Consider the following 18676-nt stretch of genomic DNA (forward strand, 5'->3'; position numbering starts at 1 on the left):
TATTTACATTATGGATGAAAGTGAAGGGAAAGACATGCTTATATTGTGTGTTTATATGAATGGACGGTCAGATGATGCCATTATGGGCTCTATTTTCGTGTCCAGTGCAAGTCTAAATATGTGTGATCCATTCCTCAAAGCCTCTGCCAGGGGATGTTATTTAAAAAAAATATGTAAAAATACACTGCCTGCTTTCCCTGGACAGTGTTGTATGAATTTATTTCTACAATGATTTAAAGGGTTCGATGCACGCTGTTGTCATATTTATGAATGAAATACAATGACTTTCACCACACCTTTCCACAGAGCACAGAATCTGTCTTAATCATGTTCAATTACTGTATATGCGGCAATATTTAGACACGGTTCCAGTTGGCGTTGAGTTCAGTAGACTTTCAACCACCAAATTGTCAGGTGCGCCGGCGCATGTTAAAGGAAACACGCTCGGTATGCCAGAATGCCCACCATGGCGTAGAGCAGTCTGCCAAATTTCCAAACACGCCAAACAAGGCTTGCAATGATACGAAAGTCAAGATATGTCAGTTGTTATGCTTATGTGCTATCGATGAATATAGAGTCCTGTGTGTGCGTTTGAGAATGGACTTACATCTTTACTGTATGTTATGTTAAGTGAATGGACAGTCAACTTTAAAGTACATGTTTACATAAATGGAAAGTGAATGGACACACAGATTATTGTGTATGTATTCAGAGGCATGGTCGAGTGCAGGAGACCCAGCTCAAGTGTACTAAGGCTCGAAATGACTACTTGCTCAATCTTGCTGCAGCAAATGCAGCCATGAGCAAGTACTATCTGCAGGACGTCAGCACTCTCATTGATGTAAGAAACAAGAAACATTTCAGCTCTCATCCCCTTCTTTCCAGAATCCATACATCATTTGTTCTTTGCATTTCCAATCAGGACAACAAAATGCAACACCATCAGTCCAAAGACCCATTTTTGAATTTCATATTTTTGATCTGAGCTTAAAATATAATTATGAAAAATCAGTACTTTTTTTCTCCTCCGTGAGTCATCACCTTATCGTGGTGGAGGGGTTTGCGTGTCCCAATGAACCTGGGAGCTATGTTGTCCGGGGCTTCATGCCCCTGGTAGGGCCACCCATGGCAAACAGGTCCTAGGTGAGGGACCAGACAAAGCATGGCTGGAAGGACCCCAATGATGCATACAAACTTTGGATTTTCGTTTCCCTTGCCCGGACGCGGGTCACCGGGGCCCCCCTCTGGAGCTAGGCCTGGAGGTGGGGCTCGAAGACGAGCGTCTGGTGGCCGGGCCTACACCCATGGGGCCCGGCCGGGCACAGCCCGAAAAGGCAACGTGGGTCCCCCCTCCCATGGGCTCACCACCGGTGGAAGGGGCCAAAGGGGTCGGGTGCGCAGTGAGCTGGGTGGCAGCCAAAGGCGGGGGCCTTGGCGGTCCGACCCTCGGCTACTGAAGCTAGTTCTGGGGACATGGAATGTCACCTCTCTGACAGGGAAGGAGCCCGAGCTGATGTGCGAGGCTGAGAAGTTCCGACTAGATATAGTCGGACTCACCTCCACACACGGCTTGGGTTCTGGTACCAATCCTCTCGAGAGGGGCTGGACCCTCTTCCACTCTGGAGTTGCCCACGGTGAGAGGCGCAGAGCAGGTGTGGGCATACTCATTGCCCCCCGGCTGGGCGCCTGTGCGTTGGGGTTTACCCCGGTGAACGAGAGGGTAGCCTCCCTCCGCCTACGGGTGGGGGGACGGGTCCTGACTGTTGTTTGTGCTTATGCACCGAACAACAGCTCAGAGTACCCACCCTTTCTGGAGTCCTTGGAGGGTGTGCTGGAGAGCGCTCCCCCCGGGGACTCCCTCGTTCTGCTGGGGGACTTCAACGCTCACGTGGGTAATGATAGTGAGACCTGGAGGGGCGTGATTGGGAGGAACGGCCCCCCCGATCGAAACCCGAGCGGTGTTTTGTTGTTGGACTTCTGTGCTCGTCACGGACTGACCATAACGAACACCATGTTCAAGCACAAGGGTGTCCACATGTGCACTTGGCACCAGGACACCCTAGGCCGCAGTTCGATGATCGACTTTGTAGTCGTGTCATCGGATTTGCGGCCGTATGTGTTGGACACTCGGGTTAAGAGAGGGGCGGAGCTGTCAACTGATCACCACCTGGTGGTGTGTTGGCTCCGATGGCGGGGTAAGATGCTGGTCCGACCAGGCAGGCCCAAACGTATTGTGAGGGTCTGCTGGGAACGTCTGGCAGAATCCCCTGTCAGAAAGAGTTTCAACGCCCACCTCCGGCAGAGCTTCTCCGTTGTCCCGGGGGAGGCGGGGGACGTTGAGTCCGAATGGACCATGTTCCGTGCTTCCATTGTTGAAGCGGCCGATCGGAGCTGTGGCCGTAAGGTGGTTGGTGCCTGTCGGGGCGGCAATCCTCGAACCCGCTGGTGGACACCAGCGGTAAGGGATGCCGTCAAGCTGAAGAAGGAGTCCTATTGGGCCTTTTTGGCCTGTGGGACTCCGGAGGCTGCTGACAGGTACCGGCTGGCCAAGCGGAATGCGGCTTCGGTGGTCGCTGAGGCAAAAACTCGGACATGGGAGGAGTTCGGCGAGGCCATGGAGAACGACTTCCGGACGGCTTCGAGGAAATTCTGGTCCACCATCCGGCGTCTCAGGAGGGGAAAGCAGTGCGCCATTAACACTGTGTATAGTGGAGATGGGGTGCTGTTGACCTCGACTTGGGACATCGTGAATCGGTGGGGAGAATACTTCGAAGACCTCCTCAATTCCACCAACACGCCTTCCTTTGAGGAAGCAGGGTCTGGGGACTCTGAGGTGGGCCCCCCTATCTCTGGGGTCGAAGTCACTGAAGTGGTTGGAAAGCTTCTCGGTGGCAGGGCCTCGGGGGTGGATGAGGTTCGCCCGGAGTTCCTAAAGGCTCTGGATGTAGTGGGGCTGTCGTGTTTGACACGTCTCTACAACATCGCGTGGACATCAGGGACAGTGCCTCTGGATTGGCAGACCGGGGTGGTGGTTCCTCTTTTTAAGAAGGGGGACCGGAGGGTGTGTTCCAACTTTAGAGGGATCACACTCCTCAGCCTCCCAGGTAAGGTCTATTCGGGGGTGCTGCAGAGGAGGATCCGTCGGGAAGTTGAATCTCGGATTCAGGAGGAGCAGTGTGGTTTTCGTCCCGGCCGTGGAACAGTGGACCAGCTCTACACCCTCGGCAGGATCCTTGAGGGTGCGTGGGAGTTCGCCCAACCAGTCCACATGTGTTTTGTGGACTTGGAGAAGGCGTTTGACCGTGTCCCTCGGGGAGTCCTGTGGGGGGTGCTTCGGGAGTATGGGGTACCGGGCCCCCTGATACGGGCTATTCGGTCCCTGTACGACCGATGTCAGAGTTTGGTCCGCATTGCCGGCAGTAAGTCGAATTTGTTTCCTGTGAGGGTCGGACTCCGTCAAGGTTGCCCTTTGTCACCGATTCTGTTCGTAATTTTTATGGACAGAATTTCTAGGCGCAGCCGGAGTGTCGAGGGGGTCCGGTTTGGTGGCCTCAACATCGCATCTCTGCTTTTTGCAGATGATGTGGTGCTGCTGGCTTCTTCAAGCCGTGATCTCCAGCTCTCACTGGAGCGGTTTGCAGCCGAGTGTGAAGCGGTTGGGATGAGGATCAGCACCTCCAAATCCGAGACCATGGTCCTCAGTCGGAAAAGGGTGGAGTGCTCTCTGCGGGTCGGGGATGAGGTCCTGCCCCAAGTGGAGGAGTTCAAGTATCTTGGGGTCTTGTTCACGAGTGAGGGTAGGTTAGAGCGGGAGATCGACAGACGGATCGGTGCAGCGTCTGCGGTGATGCGGACGCTGTATCGGTCCGTTGTGGTGAAGAAGGAGCTGAGCCGAAAGGCAAAGCTCTCGATTTACCGGTCGATCTACGTTCCTGTCCTCACCTATGGTCACGAGCTGTGGGTCATGACCGAAAGAACGAGATCCCGGATACAAGCGGCCGAAATGAGTTTCCTCCGCAGGGTGTCCGGGCTCTCCCTTAGAGATAGGGTGAGAAGCTCGGTCATTCGGGAGGGACTCAGCGTCGAGCCGCTACTCCTCCACGTTGAGAGGAACCAGTTGAGGTGGCTGGGGCATCTGGTTCGGATGCCACCTGGGCGCCTCCCTGGGGAGGTGTTCCGGGCATGTCCTACCGGCAGGAGGCCCCGGGGACGACCCAGGACACGCTGGAGAGACTACGTCTCACGGCTGGCTTGGGAACGCCTTGGGATCCCATCGGAGGAGCTGGCTGAAGTGGCTGAGGAGAGGGAAGTCTGGGCTTCCCTGCTAAAGCTGCTGCCCCCGCGACCCGACCCCGGATAAGCGGAATTGAAGACGGAACGGAACAGTACTTTTTTTCCACTTAAAAAAAAAAGAGCTACACTTTTGATTGCCAATTGAAAATGGAAAGAACAAATGATAGAGAATTCCCACACACAGAACATCAACATTATTAATGCATTTATTTCTTTGCCCCTGCTTATTCCCTCATTCTCCTTTCCATGCGTTATTGCTGCCTGTCTCCTCCGGGCAGTGTTGCGACCTGGGTTTCCATCCGTCTGTGGAGAGGGTAATGAAGTGCTACCTGGCTAGTAGGTGGCGCATCCAAAAGACAGAGGAGGCAGGGCTTAAGCAGCTGGAGGCCGCAGTAACGTCGCTGGACCAGGGCGGGGACAGAGATGCACTGCTGCAGCAGCATGACTCCGCCTTCTGCCTTCCGTTTAGGTTTAATTACCACCCGCACGAGGGAGACCAGGTATAGTTGGGTTTCTGTGGCAACAAGATGAAACCTGAATGTTGCTCAAATTTGGTGGTTATTTGTAATTCCAGGTGTGTGAGGTGAGTGCGGAGAGTCAGGTTAGGTACGAGATGGAGACCCGATTTCAACAGCTTCGGTCTCGACTAGCTGCGGTCACTCTGGAAACAGAGGAGGTAAGATGAACTTCAATATACCTACAGGCATTAGGGACCAAGCAATAATGTGAATATTAAAAATTAACGGACACACCTGCAAAAATGTAAATATTTGCTTTTGATATTAGTTTAAACATCAAAGATGCCCCCAAATGATGGGGCGGCATGGCTCAGTAGTACGGTGGTCGTCTCCCAAGCCAGAGGTTGTGGGTTCGATCCCATGCCATTGTGACAAGGTCGAAGTATCCTTGAGCAAGTTCAGTTGCTCCTGATGCTGTGTCATGGGTAGTCGAACGTAAAGCGCTTTGAGGGCCTTGTAAGGTGGAAAAGCGCTATATAAATGAAGTGCCATTTACCATATGATCCCCAAACAATCATTTTTAAACTTCGCTGCCAGCCATTTTAGAGTATTTTGACTTTAAGACCTAGAAGATATTGTGTTCAATGTGTTCATAGGCCAGTTGAAAATAGCGTAAAGTTAGCTAACAGTCACCAGGCTATATATAGTTCAAGTTAGTTGAATATACTGTATATGGAGTTAGTTAAGGAAAGCTAACGTTAGGTTGCTAAAGTTGAGGTCAATTGATTACAGCTTATGTCATTAGTTTTCTCCACTGTATGGTAGGAAAGTGAATACACAACACTGCCCTCATAATCTGTATCTCGCCCTATCCCAGGTCAGTAAAACCCTCAAAGCGACACTCACAGCTCTGCTGGACTCTATGTGTGACAGCGACTGCAACACCACCCCGGACGTGCCCAGCAGCCTATTACACGAGCCCCCCGGAGCAGGCTCCGCCCCAAAACTTATCCTCGCCAAACGTCGAGCCAATCAGCAGGAGACAGAAACCTACTATTTTACAGTGAGTTATACGTATCGTGCAGTTTGTACTACTTTGTGCAATCACAGAATCGATGTGATAACAAAAGTTCCATGCCTTATTTCAGTGCATTTTGTATCATCAACCTGCGTAATTTGTTAAAAAAAAAAAAAGAGAAGAAAGAATGCTAATGTCTTGCCTTTTTCATTTTCCGTAGAAAGTGAAGGAGTTTCTCACCAATAGTTCTCTGACATTCAAACTTCAAGCCAAACATGATCTACTACAAGATGCCATACAGAAAGGTACACTCTTATTCAGTGGAGCCGCCAAATTTGGGCACGAAGAGGTATTTGCAGAACGATCCTGTCACCTAATAAATTTGTAAACTTGTGTATAGATGACTTTTACATTTGCGTCGATCGAGCCATTTTCAATGCTGCTCGTCCTCATTAGAGTCACGGTTGCTTTAGTGTATGCTTAGTAAAATTTGGTGTATGTAATGTTTATTTAAATAATTGTGTTGTTCATATTGAACCAAACAGCCAAACTATTTCCTCTGTCCTACTGAGTTGCAGTTATGATTACAATTTTCTTGTTAGTCATCACAAAAAAAGACAAAACACAAGAAAAAGCAAAACACATCAACTAGGTAACTAAAGAAACCCTTTTCATAAACTTGACCATTGTCGACCTTCTGGGGTCGAGTAACTTTGGTGGTTCCACTGTACAATAAATAGTAGCTTCTCAATGGCTGGTGATGCGTTAAATATGTAAAAGATCAATTTAACATTTTTTGTTTTTTTTTCCTCTTTTTTGCAGCTGAGGCCGTCAACACAGATCCCTCCAGGTACCTATGAAATGTAAACGTATAGTGTGACTGAGTGAGGTATGAAGAAATCGAGAGAGGAGAGCACGGAGGACAGAGAGTTTCAACATCGCCATTTTCAGCCATTCTCGATTACATAAGAGGTCAATGTTTTTTGGAAGGGGGTCTGCTGAACTCGAGTGTGACTAATAACTGCATTTCGCAAGCATCATTCATTACGGACTGTTTTAATATCAAAAACCAAACCGCTGTAATGCATTTTATGTACTGTACTTCCCAGAGCTCAATGTGCTTGCTCGTTGCTAGTTTGGAAGTCCAGACCCGTTTCCCAATTTTGCCACACACTCTTCAGCACAGACATACTCTCCTATATACAGGTAATGATCACGCAATCTCCAAATCCCAAAATACATTTTCAGCTTTTGATTTGCTTTTGTGCCATGTGGCCTTGCTTTTATATGAGGAACTGAAGCGTAATATTCGGGGCCCACCTCTGTCTGTACTTCATGGTCATGCTTATGGCTTATTTATGGTACTCTGTGCTTCCAATCCATTTCCCACTTCTATCCGTTTCCCTTTTAAAAAAGGATTAAAATACCCTTGAGTCTCCGTTGCCTCCTCTCTCGACTCCTCAACTTAACGTGCGTGCTTATGTGCACTTTGCACCACTGCCTCTAAATCTTTCTTACTCTTATTTTTATGCACATCTTTTTCTTACTTGCTCTTTCTCTTTCTGTTCTTTGCTCTGCTTTGCCTGGTGTAGAAGAAGAAGACGAATGTCTCGTACACAGGTACCAAACTCTGTTGTTGCTCTTAAGAAGTATAAACAGTCATTCTGTCAACCTTAAAATACACTTCTAGGGAGGAGTGTTAAGGTCAAATGCTACATTGAAAATGATTCATTTGTTGTAATATCGAGGAATAGACAAGTAGTAGATTGGGTGTCTTTTTATTTTTTTAGGTCAACTTTGCTTATCTTAGCATAAAGACCTCTAAGATATTTCTCAACAGAGCCACGAGGCTATTCGACATGACAATTATTCTTTATCCTTGAGTAAATGATGGATCATGGTTAAAAAAAAGAATTACAGCAAAAATACTTATTTCTTATCTCCCAATGTCTTTTGAAGCTTCAAAGAAAGAAAAGATTAATAGTGGTATCTATAAGGAGTCTTGTCAGTTAGACTCAATCATTCTATTTGTCACATTTTGCACTGTATTTCCTAAATTAATTTTCCCAACCGCTTATCCCCACGAGGGTTGTCGGCATGCTGGAGCCTATCCCATCTGTCAATGGGCGGGAGGTGGGGTACACCCTGAACTGGTCACCAACCAATCGCAGGGCACATTTATAATCATTCATTTATATTTTTGGGGTGTGGAAAATGTTTACATTGTTATTACAAAATGAATAATCCCCAACCTCTTTGTGAGAAAATACATAAAATAGCAATACAATATGTAGATATTTACACTCTGCCTTTTCACAAGTTGGATCATGATTAACTTTAAATGAGGGAAACAGTTAGAGTAGATACACAGTAACTGAAACATAAATGGGTTATGGGGGGGGCCTTACTTAACCACAGCATTTCTCATCCATGTTTTCCCCTTAGCAACAAAAAGACAAAGCCGTCATCATTTTATGACTGACTTTTTGTAGCTTTCCAACCTTCACAATCTATTTATTCATTTTCCAATCATATTGTGTATTTATTTGCAGTTTTTTTCCTTCCTCCAAAGGCGTTTATTATGATAGTGTCTTTGTGTCCTGTTTCTTCTGACTCTGAAATCCTCTTTCCTCTGCAGAGCTCTGGCCAGCAGATCCCTGTGGTGGTTGAAAGCTGCATCCGCTTCATAAACCTTCACGGTGAGACAATTTGCATGACTGGCCATAAACCACGCTGGGAGAGCTTCTGCGGACTTTAAAATGAGCGACGTAGTCATCATGATGTCAGCCAGCCCACTATGTTCTCTACCAGCACCAGGAGTTAATCATATACTGTATTTTTACTCCAAAATTGATCAGACTTTACTGTAAAACCAAATTGTTATTTAGAACCTTAATGCAATAGAAACAATTAAAATAAAAACTCTAGAAGTGCATGTTGTGTGTGTTTGTTTCAGGTCTCCACCATGAAGGAATATTCCGAGTTCCCGGGTCACAAAGAGAAGTTAATCTGATCAAGGATGCCTTTGAGAGAGGTAGATCTGGAAAAGACAGTAAATGTTCAATATGTTGATAAAATCATGATTTTAAGTCATATTTACTCGGCAACTAGTTATATTCATGTGTTTTGGTTGTTATTCACAAAATATTCAGATAATAAAGGTTCAAAAGTACATCGTTGATCCAATAAGTGTTGTCTAATTTACATGTTGTATCATCACATGCAGTGTTGGGAAAATATATTGTCTATGTGAACTAGTAGTTAAAATTTCAGTTCACACATTTTTGTTGATAGTTTACAATTCAACATTTTGAACTGATTTCACTCATCCTAAAATGAACTAATTCACTTTTTTTTTTCAATACTGTATATTGCCACGAGCTATTACCCTCATAATACTAGCATTTCCCATTGTCGCCAGACTCGCCACTCATTCAGTCCACACTAGTAGCCAGCAGCAATTTTCACGCTACAGTCTAAAAAAAATGAGGAAAAATATGTTTGATTCTTGTTTTTTCATTGAGGAATTGAAATGAAAACAAGACTGTAGTCATTATTGTGCAAGCACACTTACATACAATCTGATTTGGCAACCATGCTTAGGAAATCAGCTTTTACTGAAACTGACCTGTGCTGTCCAGCCTTAGTTCCCACTGAGTTAAGTGTCCATTTTAGCAAGACATTTTCTGACTATTGTATAAGGGAGAAGGCAAGGCTCCTTTCTGCTCACGAAACAATGGGCTTTGGGTTATACAGGTACTCTAATCTATTTGTGAAGTTGTGTTTATAGAGATACTGCGTATCATACTGTACATATCTGTTCATACACTCCCCGTATAGGAGAAGACCCTCTATCGGACAGTGAGTGTGACCTGGACTCGGTGGCTGGGGTGTTGAAGCTTTACTTCAGGGGCCTCGAGCCTCCCCTCTTCCCCTATGACAGCTACTTGCTGCTTCTGGAGTGTGTCCGTAAGACCCCTTTTGATTCTGTGCTCTGTGTTTTCAGATACTGATCAGCGTATGCTTCAATATTGTTGTTACTTTTTGGTTCAGTGCTTCTTAACCTTGCTGGAGGTACTGAACCTCACCGGTTTCCTATGCACATTCACTGAACCCTTCTTTATTGAAAAATGAAATGGAAAAAAAAAGATTTTTTTTATTCAAGATATAGTTATAGGGTTGACTGGTGAACAAAGTGAACAGGAAAAGAAGCCTTTTCATCGAATCTGGCTCTTGTCACCTTGAATTGAGAAAGCGTCGTGTTCTTGTATTACACATGCATGCATCTTAAAGAAGTTAAGAAGTTTTGGAAGAATTGTTCAACTTGGCATTGCAAATCATGCAGTTAGGACGCTGACTCCCGTCACTTAACTCTATATTCTTATATGGAGCACTTTTAAACAACAACCACTGTTTTCTTAAAATAGAAGACAGGGGCAGCAGATACAATGAAAACAGCAGAGGCCCCAGAATTGAACCCTGTGGAGCACAGTACGTTCCATTATACATGCGTATTCATATTGCCCAAATTTGTCGGACCACTTTCTTTTTTTGCTCGACATAGTTAGTATAAAGATATTACAATAATAAAGAAATCATATGACGTACCGTCACAACAGCCACAAGTCGACTACTGAGCGCACCAAATTCCCAGCAGCAGTTACGCCAAATAAATGTAGCGTCATCACCTGCAGCCAATGATGGCCAAGCGGGGTGCATAATCATGAATCATTTGAAACCGGGCTAAACCCCGGCTGAAACTGACTCACCGTCACCGAAACCTTGGGGTTCAATCAAACCCAGGTTAAGAACCACTGTTGTAGTTACAGTACTAAAATTTGTCACACTTGATTTCCACCCCCTTTTTCGACATAGTTTCAGTCAATTGTTGAGACAATTCTCTAATCTGTCAAATCAAACTTGTAGCTATATTTTTTTTACAGGGTTCCCTCACTATAACGCGGTTTAATTTTTGCGGATTCGCTATTTTGCAGAAAAAAATTTGTGTGTGCAATTTTGCATGCATTTTTTTTACACTAATATACCTATTTTATCAAATTTATGAAGGTTTGAACATTTAGAATGTTTAAACAAGAGGGAAAATGAGAGAAAATATATATGCGGTGAGAGGTTTTAGAGCCTTAAAACATTTATCATGAATGTGAAACATAAAGCTAACTATTTCACGGATTTCATTTATTGCGTGTATTTTTGGGAACCTAACTCCAGCGGAAAACGAGGGAACACTGTAATTGATAAATAAAAAATAAAAAAATCCCGTGGCATTATGGCCTTCGTCTATAATTTTCTGTTTTCTATTACTATTTCTATTAGTAAAATGCACTTTTGGCTGTACTGCATTAGTATGCCACCATTTTATTCTAATAAAACAGACTGCGAATGCAGAAAATTAAAGTTGATTTTGTTTGTCTGATGTTGTTCTTTCCTCTTCCTTGCTCTCATTTTCATTCAGAAATTGAAGGTATGGCAGAGAAAGCGGCACAGATTAAAGCAATTGTCTCTGCCTTCCCACGACCTCTCCTCATCGTAATGCGATACCTGTTTGCATTCCTCAACCAGTGAGTGAACATATCAGATGGAAATCGTCCAGTTCAAACATAATCTATTGCTTAACCTTTTGTATCATTTTTCTGCTATCATTTCACAAGAGCACATTGGCATATTTGATTATTTGTCCTGCCTACTATTCTACTACCTTTTAATTGTGTGTTTTCACAGCGTGACTCAGTACAGTGATGAGAATATGATGCAGTCCTACAACCTGGCCGTCTGCTTCGGCCCGAGCCTGCTGAGGGGAGTTGATTCGGATGATGCCGTTGCTCGGCAACCGCAGGTCAATGACCTTGTCAAAACCATGATCCTCCAGCATGATGTTGTATTCTCCGGCCAATCAGAACTGCCAGGCCCTATCTACGAGAAGCACATGACTCTTGAGCAGGATTACTGGTAAGAGTTGTAATAGAAATGTACATTTAAAATGGGTTTGTTTAACGGCTTCATTTGGACATTTTCTCGTATTGTTGTATGTGATATGGGTGGAGTGAGTGGCGGAATTTCATAACCAGATTGAGATGGTTTAAAGTATGTAAAGCAGCTTCTTCTTTTTTGGCTTATCCTCTGGCTTATTAAGTCAATTTGATGAAACATCAAAGGCTTCTCTGGGCCGCTTTATGCAAGCACTCTTCAATTTGTGTGACTGCTGAGGGGAGAGTCAATCATTCACATTTCACAATATCATTATTCTATTTTGACACTTCTAAATGTTGTACCGCTTGCTGTCATTGTCGTTTTCCGAGAGATTTACACCCAATCAAAGATAAAAAATGCTGCTTGTTGTTTTTCGTGTTTGACAGACAGCCAAAACACTTATCAGTATCAGCATCAAAAACGGACTTGTTCTGCAAGAAAATCAAACGTGAGACACAAAAGTAAAGCCACTGAAATAATTTCAAGGTGCTTTCTGAAATTCAAATCTATGTTTCCACCAATCGATATACTGTAGTTCAATTCACCATGGTACGGTTCAGTCTGGTCAAATGTAGGCAGGATGGTGAAAGCTTTATGATTTTAATCTGTAAAGCACTTTGAGTTTTGAAATAAAGTTTTGTTTGATTGAGTATCATTCAGAATTGTGTTTAAAAAAAAAAGAAGGGAAGTATCCCTCAAATGAGACCTGTGATTGTCATTTATAGCCAGAAGAGAAAAGTACCCCCAAACTCAACTTTTGGTTTGTGTTTGTTTGCAGTGAACCAATCACAGAGGAGGGAGATGTAGAGGCTGAACATCTGCCTAGTGAAGATGGTGAGGAGAACACATGCACACACACATTTGTTTTACTATCCTGGTGGGGACATTCCATTGACATAATGCATTTCCTAGCCCCTTAACCTAAAGTTAACCATCACAACTGATTGCCTAACCCTAACCCTTAACCAAAACCTAATTCAAACCTAAACTCTAAAACCAAGTCTTGACCCTCAAAAAGAGGTCTGGAATAGTGGGGACCACCAAAATGTCCCCACAAGGACGAGTGGTGCAAAAACACGCACACCACACACACACATACAGTTACATTTACAGATATGACAATAAATATAGCCTCTCTTTGATCCTTTTTGGAATTACATTTTAGACTATGACTGCAAATCATAAGGAGCGTGTGTGCGTGTGTGTGTGTGTTTCATGTATTGCGTGTACAGAATGGGAGGCCGTGGCAATGTTCGACTACTCAGCGAGATCTCCGGCAGAGCTGTCGTTCAAGCAGGGAGAACTACTTCTTCTTCACAGCAAGGCCTCTTCTGATTGGTGGAGGGGTGAAGCGGGAGGGGTCAAAGGTCTTATCCCACACAAGTACATCAGTGTCTTGGAAGGGTGAGCACTTTAAGAACCAAGATCATGTTATATTTTTCTACCAACAATAGCAAGAAACTAATCAAATGGCTTTCAATGGCTTTCACTCAGTGAAAGCGAGAGCAAAGAAGTGAAGAATGAATGCTCTTTTAAAATATTAATTTACTAAATGTTGTTAAAATCATGAACTACACCTTTTCCCAGATCAATTTCAAGCACTTTCAAAAGAATATCTCAAGTTTTAGTATAACCATGCATCTATGCTAAATGCACGTTATTTGTGTTATTTACAGACAGTAACAATCATTAAAGGATTTATATACATTTATAAACAATCTAAATTCTGTATCCTAAGAGAAGTTGGATCAGAATTGAAAGAAGAACCGATATTTTGTCTTTTCATCTGAAAGGAAGTATCATCTCATACAGTTCATATTATGAAAGTAACATTTCTTTTCATTTCTTTTCTCCGCCTGCAGGTCAGAGAAAGGGAAAAGAGACGAAGGAGGAGGGGGAGGAGGGGGAGGAGGTGGCGGCGGCAGCACTGGAAATCTGTCAGCAGATGATCCTCATACAGAGAACACCGTTCGGTATAAACACACACACCTATTTTTTCCAACAAGATGAGCATTTGAGTCATGAAACACAACATTTTATACAAAACGTGGTGATCGCACTCAGGTTTAGCTAATTACACATGTATTTATTCTTTTTTTTCTAAGTGGAAACATACATAGTAGGATAATAAAAAGCATTGCATCAATTGTTTGACCATTTGCTTGCAAATGTGGCAAGTCTAAATCAGTCATACAGCTCGATAAGATTGCACGAGAAGATCACAGATAAAGTAATGCCACATTATGATATTCTGAATGTTGCTTGTATTGTATATTTAGAAGACCTTCCCATCACAATGGAACCGTTGTCTATTCAATTATACTGGATGTAGAGTAGAGCCTATATCGCAATTATTTGTATGAATTGAATTTTCAGTTCTTATGCATACCATCATGAAATATGTTATGTATCTTGTTTGTCAGATATTGTTCATATTCATTGTTCAGGTCCAAAAAAATACAACAAAATGTGGGAAATGAGCACTCTGAACTATGAATATTTACTTGGATGATTTACACAATACAATAAGATAACAGTGATGCTGTAAGAACTAATAATATTGGTTCTTACAGCATATCAGAAATGCTGAGCCCATCACAATTTATTTTACATAATTACAGTCGATGCAAATGTTCCGTTCCAACTATAATTGTATCAGTCAAAAACTTCTAACCTTTCTTTGTGTGCTTTTCAACAGTATGCGGGTGAACAGTGATGGCGCGTCATTGCCTGGGCGACAGAGAGGAAGTGATGGAAGTCCCGGTCGAAAACCACCAACCTCCCCGGCTGCACGCCACCTGCCAGTGTAAGACGTACTCACACCTGACAAGCCTTATAAAATGTATTGACTAGGAAACCCCGCACTATTTGAGAAGTCGTGAAGCAACAGTGTTCTGAAAATAAAAGTGAGGAGCCCCATGCTCATTTAAAGGTCCCATGCGGATGCCACAGCAAGATCATTTGAGTTGGAAATGCCCACGATGCTCTTTTTCAAGCTATTCGAGTTGGTCCATAACAGCTGGAAGAAGAGACGGCTGGATTTCGCGTTATTAATCTATATGTAAATAAAATTTACTCTGATTGGTTCGCTTTTCTCCTTCAATTGAATTTGGAAATCAACTTTGCTGTGATTGGCAGTATGCTATATTTTAGCGTCATGTGGCGGCCAAGCGTTCATAAAGACATAGCGTTTTGATCCTTTGATGTTGGCTCTTACTATCATTTTGAAGCAGATCATCCACTAATAGGTAGGGATGTAACGATATCCAATCATCACGATACGATATTATCACGATATTGTGGGGAGGTTGGCGGTATTAGAAATATATCACAATATTATAAATAAATAAATAAAGAGCTCATACAAAAAAAAAAAGCACAATATTGCGCTTTTGTACGTAACAGCAATGCATATAAACAACCTACAATCTCTAATAACACTTAATATTGAAGCACTTACTTGCTAATGCACGCACAAATTGAGTTCCTCCACATATTGACTCGCTTTACAAGCATATTATGTTCCCCTTCATCTGACCATTACCGTGGATTTAAACATAGAAGGGTCAAAACATGCCGTATGAAAATTAAACTGCACTAAAAAAATAGCCACCATAGGTGCTAGAACTGCACAAATAGAAATCAACCTGAATTTTTTAACAGATGTGCTGCCTTTAATATCGTGAGATGACGACGACGATATCGCAGCAGTTTTAATATTGCAATATCACGATATAGCTGTTATCGTTACATCCCTACTAATAGAAAACATCATGAGCTATGTTTAGACCGCCACGAGACAGGGTTAGTCTAACCCTACTGATATGCTGATGCAAAAATAAATAACCATGAAAGCCACCAAGCTATATCCTCAGGGCTCTATTTTTGTGAGCAGCTCAAGTCTGGCACGAGGCACAGTCTAAATCTGTGCAGGGGCCGATTAGACTTTGTTTTAGTATTTTCGCACTCAGCTTGGTGCAGTTTAAAATGAGGGTTTTACACCCTTGTGAGTGTGAACACACCAATTGGAGCGGCTCCTCTCCTTCTCTTTGAAAATGGCACGTGAGAGATGCACAATCCTTGACTTGGCAGAAAGAGAAACTGATTTGATGGAGTCCTTGCAGGAAGTCAGAAAGTGCAAAGTACGTTTGTAAGGAACTGCAAGCAGAACTCCACGGGCCGATGATGTAACTGTTTTGTTGTTGTTGTTTTTTTAACTTTTATTCATACACGTATCACATATACCGTATTTTTTGCACTATAGGGTACATCGGAATATAAGGCGCACCTTCAATGAATGGCCTATTTAAAAACATTTTCCATATATAAGGTGCACCGCATTATAAGGCGCATAGAATAGAAGGATACTGTAGTAGCTGGGGTTGCTTTAAGCATCCATTAGATGGATTTTACTTAACCAATATCGGTTCACATAAAAGGCGCATCGGACTATAAGGCGGTTTTTGAAAAAATTAAAGGCTTTAGGTGCGCCTTATAGTGCGGAAAATACGGTAAGTTACATAGACAGAAAAAAACACCACCAAGAGGACACAATGCTTGTTTTTGGCTTTTGAGGAAAAGTCAAAGAGGAAAAATGTTTTTGTGTCTCAGGTCTCAGGAACGAAGACACACGCTGGACACTGTGAGACAGGCAGGGTTCAAACCTGTGGACAGACCAGCATTTGGTCAGGCAGACAGGACACCAGTTGACAAGGTTGGTAGCTCAATTGAACTGATTGTTTTCACAGTCAAATCATTATTTTTACTTTTGTTTTTGTTATTATCTATTTTTTATTACAAAATATTATAGGTGCATGATGATGTAGTTTATGTATGGCTACTTATTATTCAGAGCAGCGGTCACCAACCTTTTTTAAACCGAGTCTCAATACTTTTGTTCATACAGTATATACCTGTGAATGTTCTCATTCATCCGGATTGTTGTCTTGAAATATCCGAATGTCCATTTGCAGCTGTTTGTCCTTCAGGCTTTGCTTAGTGCAGAATTTAAAGCAAATACTGTAGAATAAAACAATGTGTCATTTTAATACTCTATTTCCTGTCTATGTCCCATTCTGGCCCCGCCCCCTGCCACTCTCAGGAGATGATCAGTCGCCAGATGAACTCTGTGTTCAAGGAGCTCTTGTCTCGACAGCCTCCCATGCAGACACCAACCCTCGCAGCCGCTGCTCCCCCTGTTGCCCCTCCTTCTTCCTCATCCGGCTCCTCTTCTTCTCCACTCTCTCAAGCTGCCCCGACTGCCAAAAAAGTGGGCTTTGGTATCCGAGGACGGGCCCTTTTCCGACCAGTGGACTGACATGCCCTAAAACTGGATGGATGATTCAAAGTATAGATTTAAAGCTTGAGAATGAATATGCTGTCATGCATTCTGGGAAAATCTTGATTTATTTTTAGGATAAATGTATATATTTACGTCTGTGCCATCTCATAGTGCCACATGGTGCTGTATTGCAGTGTGTCTTGTGTGTTTTTCAGATGGTTTTGGTATTTTTCTTTTTTTCAAATGTGTAAAACTGGTTTTGGTCTCCTGTTTGGGAGAATAAGGGATGTGTTGGTTATGAAGGAATATTAGGGCCATGCTGAAGAGGGGGGAAATGGAAACTTTTCAAAATTGAAGCTGGAAATTGTACTTATATATTTATTTATTTTTCGTAATAAAGCAAAATGAAGCTTATTTACAACTCTATTCATCTAAAATTACAAGCCTTTTCTCATACATTGAAAATAACCCAACTATATATTCAGTTTGTTCTTGTAATATTCATTTCTCACAAATCACAACTTTATTAATGATGCCCGATTTAGCATTTCAACTTTATTCTTGTAAGTCTTTGACTAGTCTTGTGGCATTTTTCTCCCATTAGTATATGGCCTTAATACTTCTTCATAGATGTTATTCGTGATGTGGAAACAAACTGGTTGGCATGCTCATGTCAGCAAAAGACTGTCCTCTAGTGGCAGGTTTTGAAAAAGCAAATGATGTTCATTATTGAAGGAGGAAAACGAGACAGCCAATCTGAGGCCTGTGCAAAAGGAGTGCCTCTGTGTTAGTTTTCCTTTCATTCTTCTCTTCATTTCAAGTATTTTTACAATATGTGACATGGAAAGATGTTTGCATTGACATTGCTGTTTGCAGCTACAATATGTCAACATATGAAATAGCATGCAGTGATATGACAAAACACACACAAACAAAAAAAACATTCCCTTTCATATGTGATACATGGCCGACAAGGCAAAACTCAGGGCTTTGCAGAGTTAAGATTGGCTGACTCAGGTTTGCCTTTGAAAGAATTACCGGTAAATGGCTTTTCTTGGCTTCCTTCAAGCTGTGCAAGAAGCCAAAACTGCCCTTGTGTCAGGGGAGAACTCATGTGACTTCTTCTGGCTTTAACTGTGACTATGGCAACTAAGTTTAGGGACTCACTTCTAACTAGCAACTACACTCACACACACTAAAACATATATATAAGTACAGTATAGACATCCACAGAACATGATCAAAAGGTCTATGATGTTATCTACCTGTACTTTGATTCCAAACATTTGAGATGGTTTGACATGCATTGCGACCCTCTTAGTTGACTTTTCATAGAAACATAAATGTAATCTCGTTTACGCAATGAAAGCAACCTTTTATTTAAAATCACTGTTAAAAATCACTAGATTTAAAGTGTAAAATTACAGTATGTGTGGTGGAAGAAACTGTGATGAAAATAAAAAATGGAGTGATGACTTTTAAAGTTTTGTCAGTGTATTTAATGAAGATGTTTATACAGTATCCCTCTGTGTGTGTGTGATATATATATATATATATATATATATATATATATATATATATATATATATATATATATATATATATATATATATATATATATATATATATATATATATA

General features: G+C 42.6%; 1 protein-coding gene across 2 annotated transcripts in view; it reads left to right on the top strand.

Annotated features, from left to right (window-relative positions):
• Positions 1-18521, top strand: part of arhgap4b (Rho GTPase activating protein 4b) — a 34899-nt gene extending 16378 nt beyond the window's left edge. The window contains exons 7-24 of one of the 2 annotated variants that reach the window (XM_086068044.1): positions 713-841; positions 4572-4793; positions 4868-4969; positions 5629-5814; positions 5990-6074; positions 6592-6619; positions 6879-6975; positions 8408-8468; positions 8726-8803; positions 9610-9738; positions 11243-11348; positions 11509-11736; positions 12536-12591; positions 12990-13161; positions 13620-13730; positions 14456-14563; positions 16369-16471; positions 16859-18521. In XM_086068044.1, coding sequence (XP_085924170.1) covers positions 713-841; positions 4572-4793; positions 4868-4969; positions 5629-5814; positions 5990-6074; positions 6592-6619; positions 6879-6975; positions 8408-8468; positions 8726-8803; positions 9610-9738; positions 11243-11348; positions 11509-11736; positions 12536-12591; positions 12990-13161; positions 13620-13730; positions 14456-14563; positions 16369-16471; positions 16859-17074 — 2217 coding nt within the window. In that variant the 3' untranslated portion in view covers positions 17075-18521. Of the gene's footprint in view, positions 1-712; positions 842-4571; positions 4794-4867; positions 4970-5628; positions 5815-5989; positions 6075-6591; positions 6620-6878; positions 6976-7361; positions 7390-8407; positions 8469-8725; positions 8804-9609; positions 9739-11242; positions 11349-11508; positions 11737-12535; positions 12592-12989; positions 13162-13619; positions 13731-14455; positions 14564-16368; positions 16472-16858 lie in introns of both variants that reach the window. The other variant, XM_086068045.1, reaches the window with a different exon arrangement.
• The last annotated feature ends 155 nt before the right edge of the window (positions 18522-18676 follow it).

The sequence above is a fragment of the Leptonotus elevatus genome, chromosome 2 (genome assembly GCF_054856555.1).
Source record: "Leptonotus elevatus isolate MCC_2025b chromosome 2, RoL_Lele_1.0, whole genome shotgun sequence".
Lineage (NCBI taxonomy): Eukaryota > Metazoa > Chordata > Actinopteri > Syngnathiformes > Syngnathidae > Leptonotus > Leptonotus elevatus.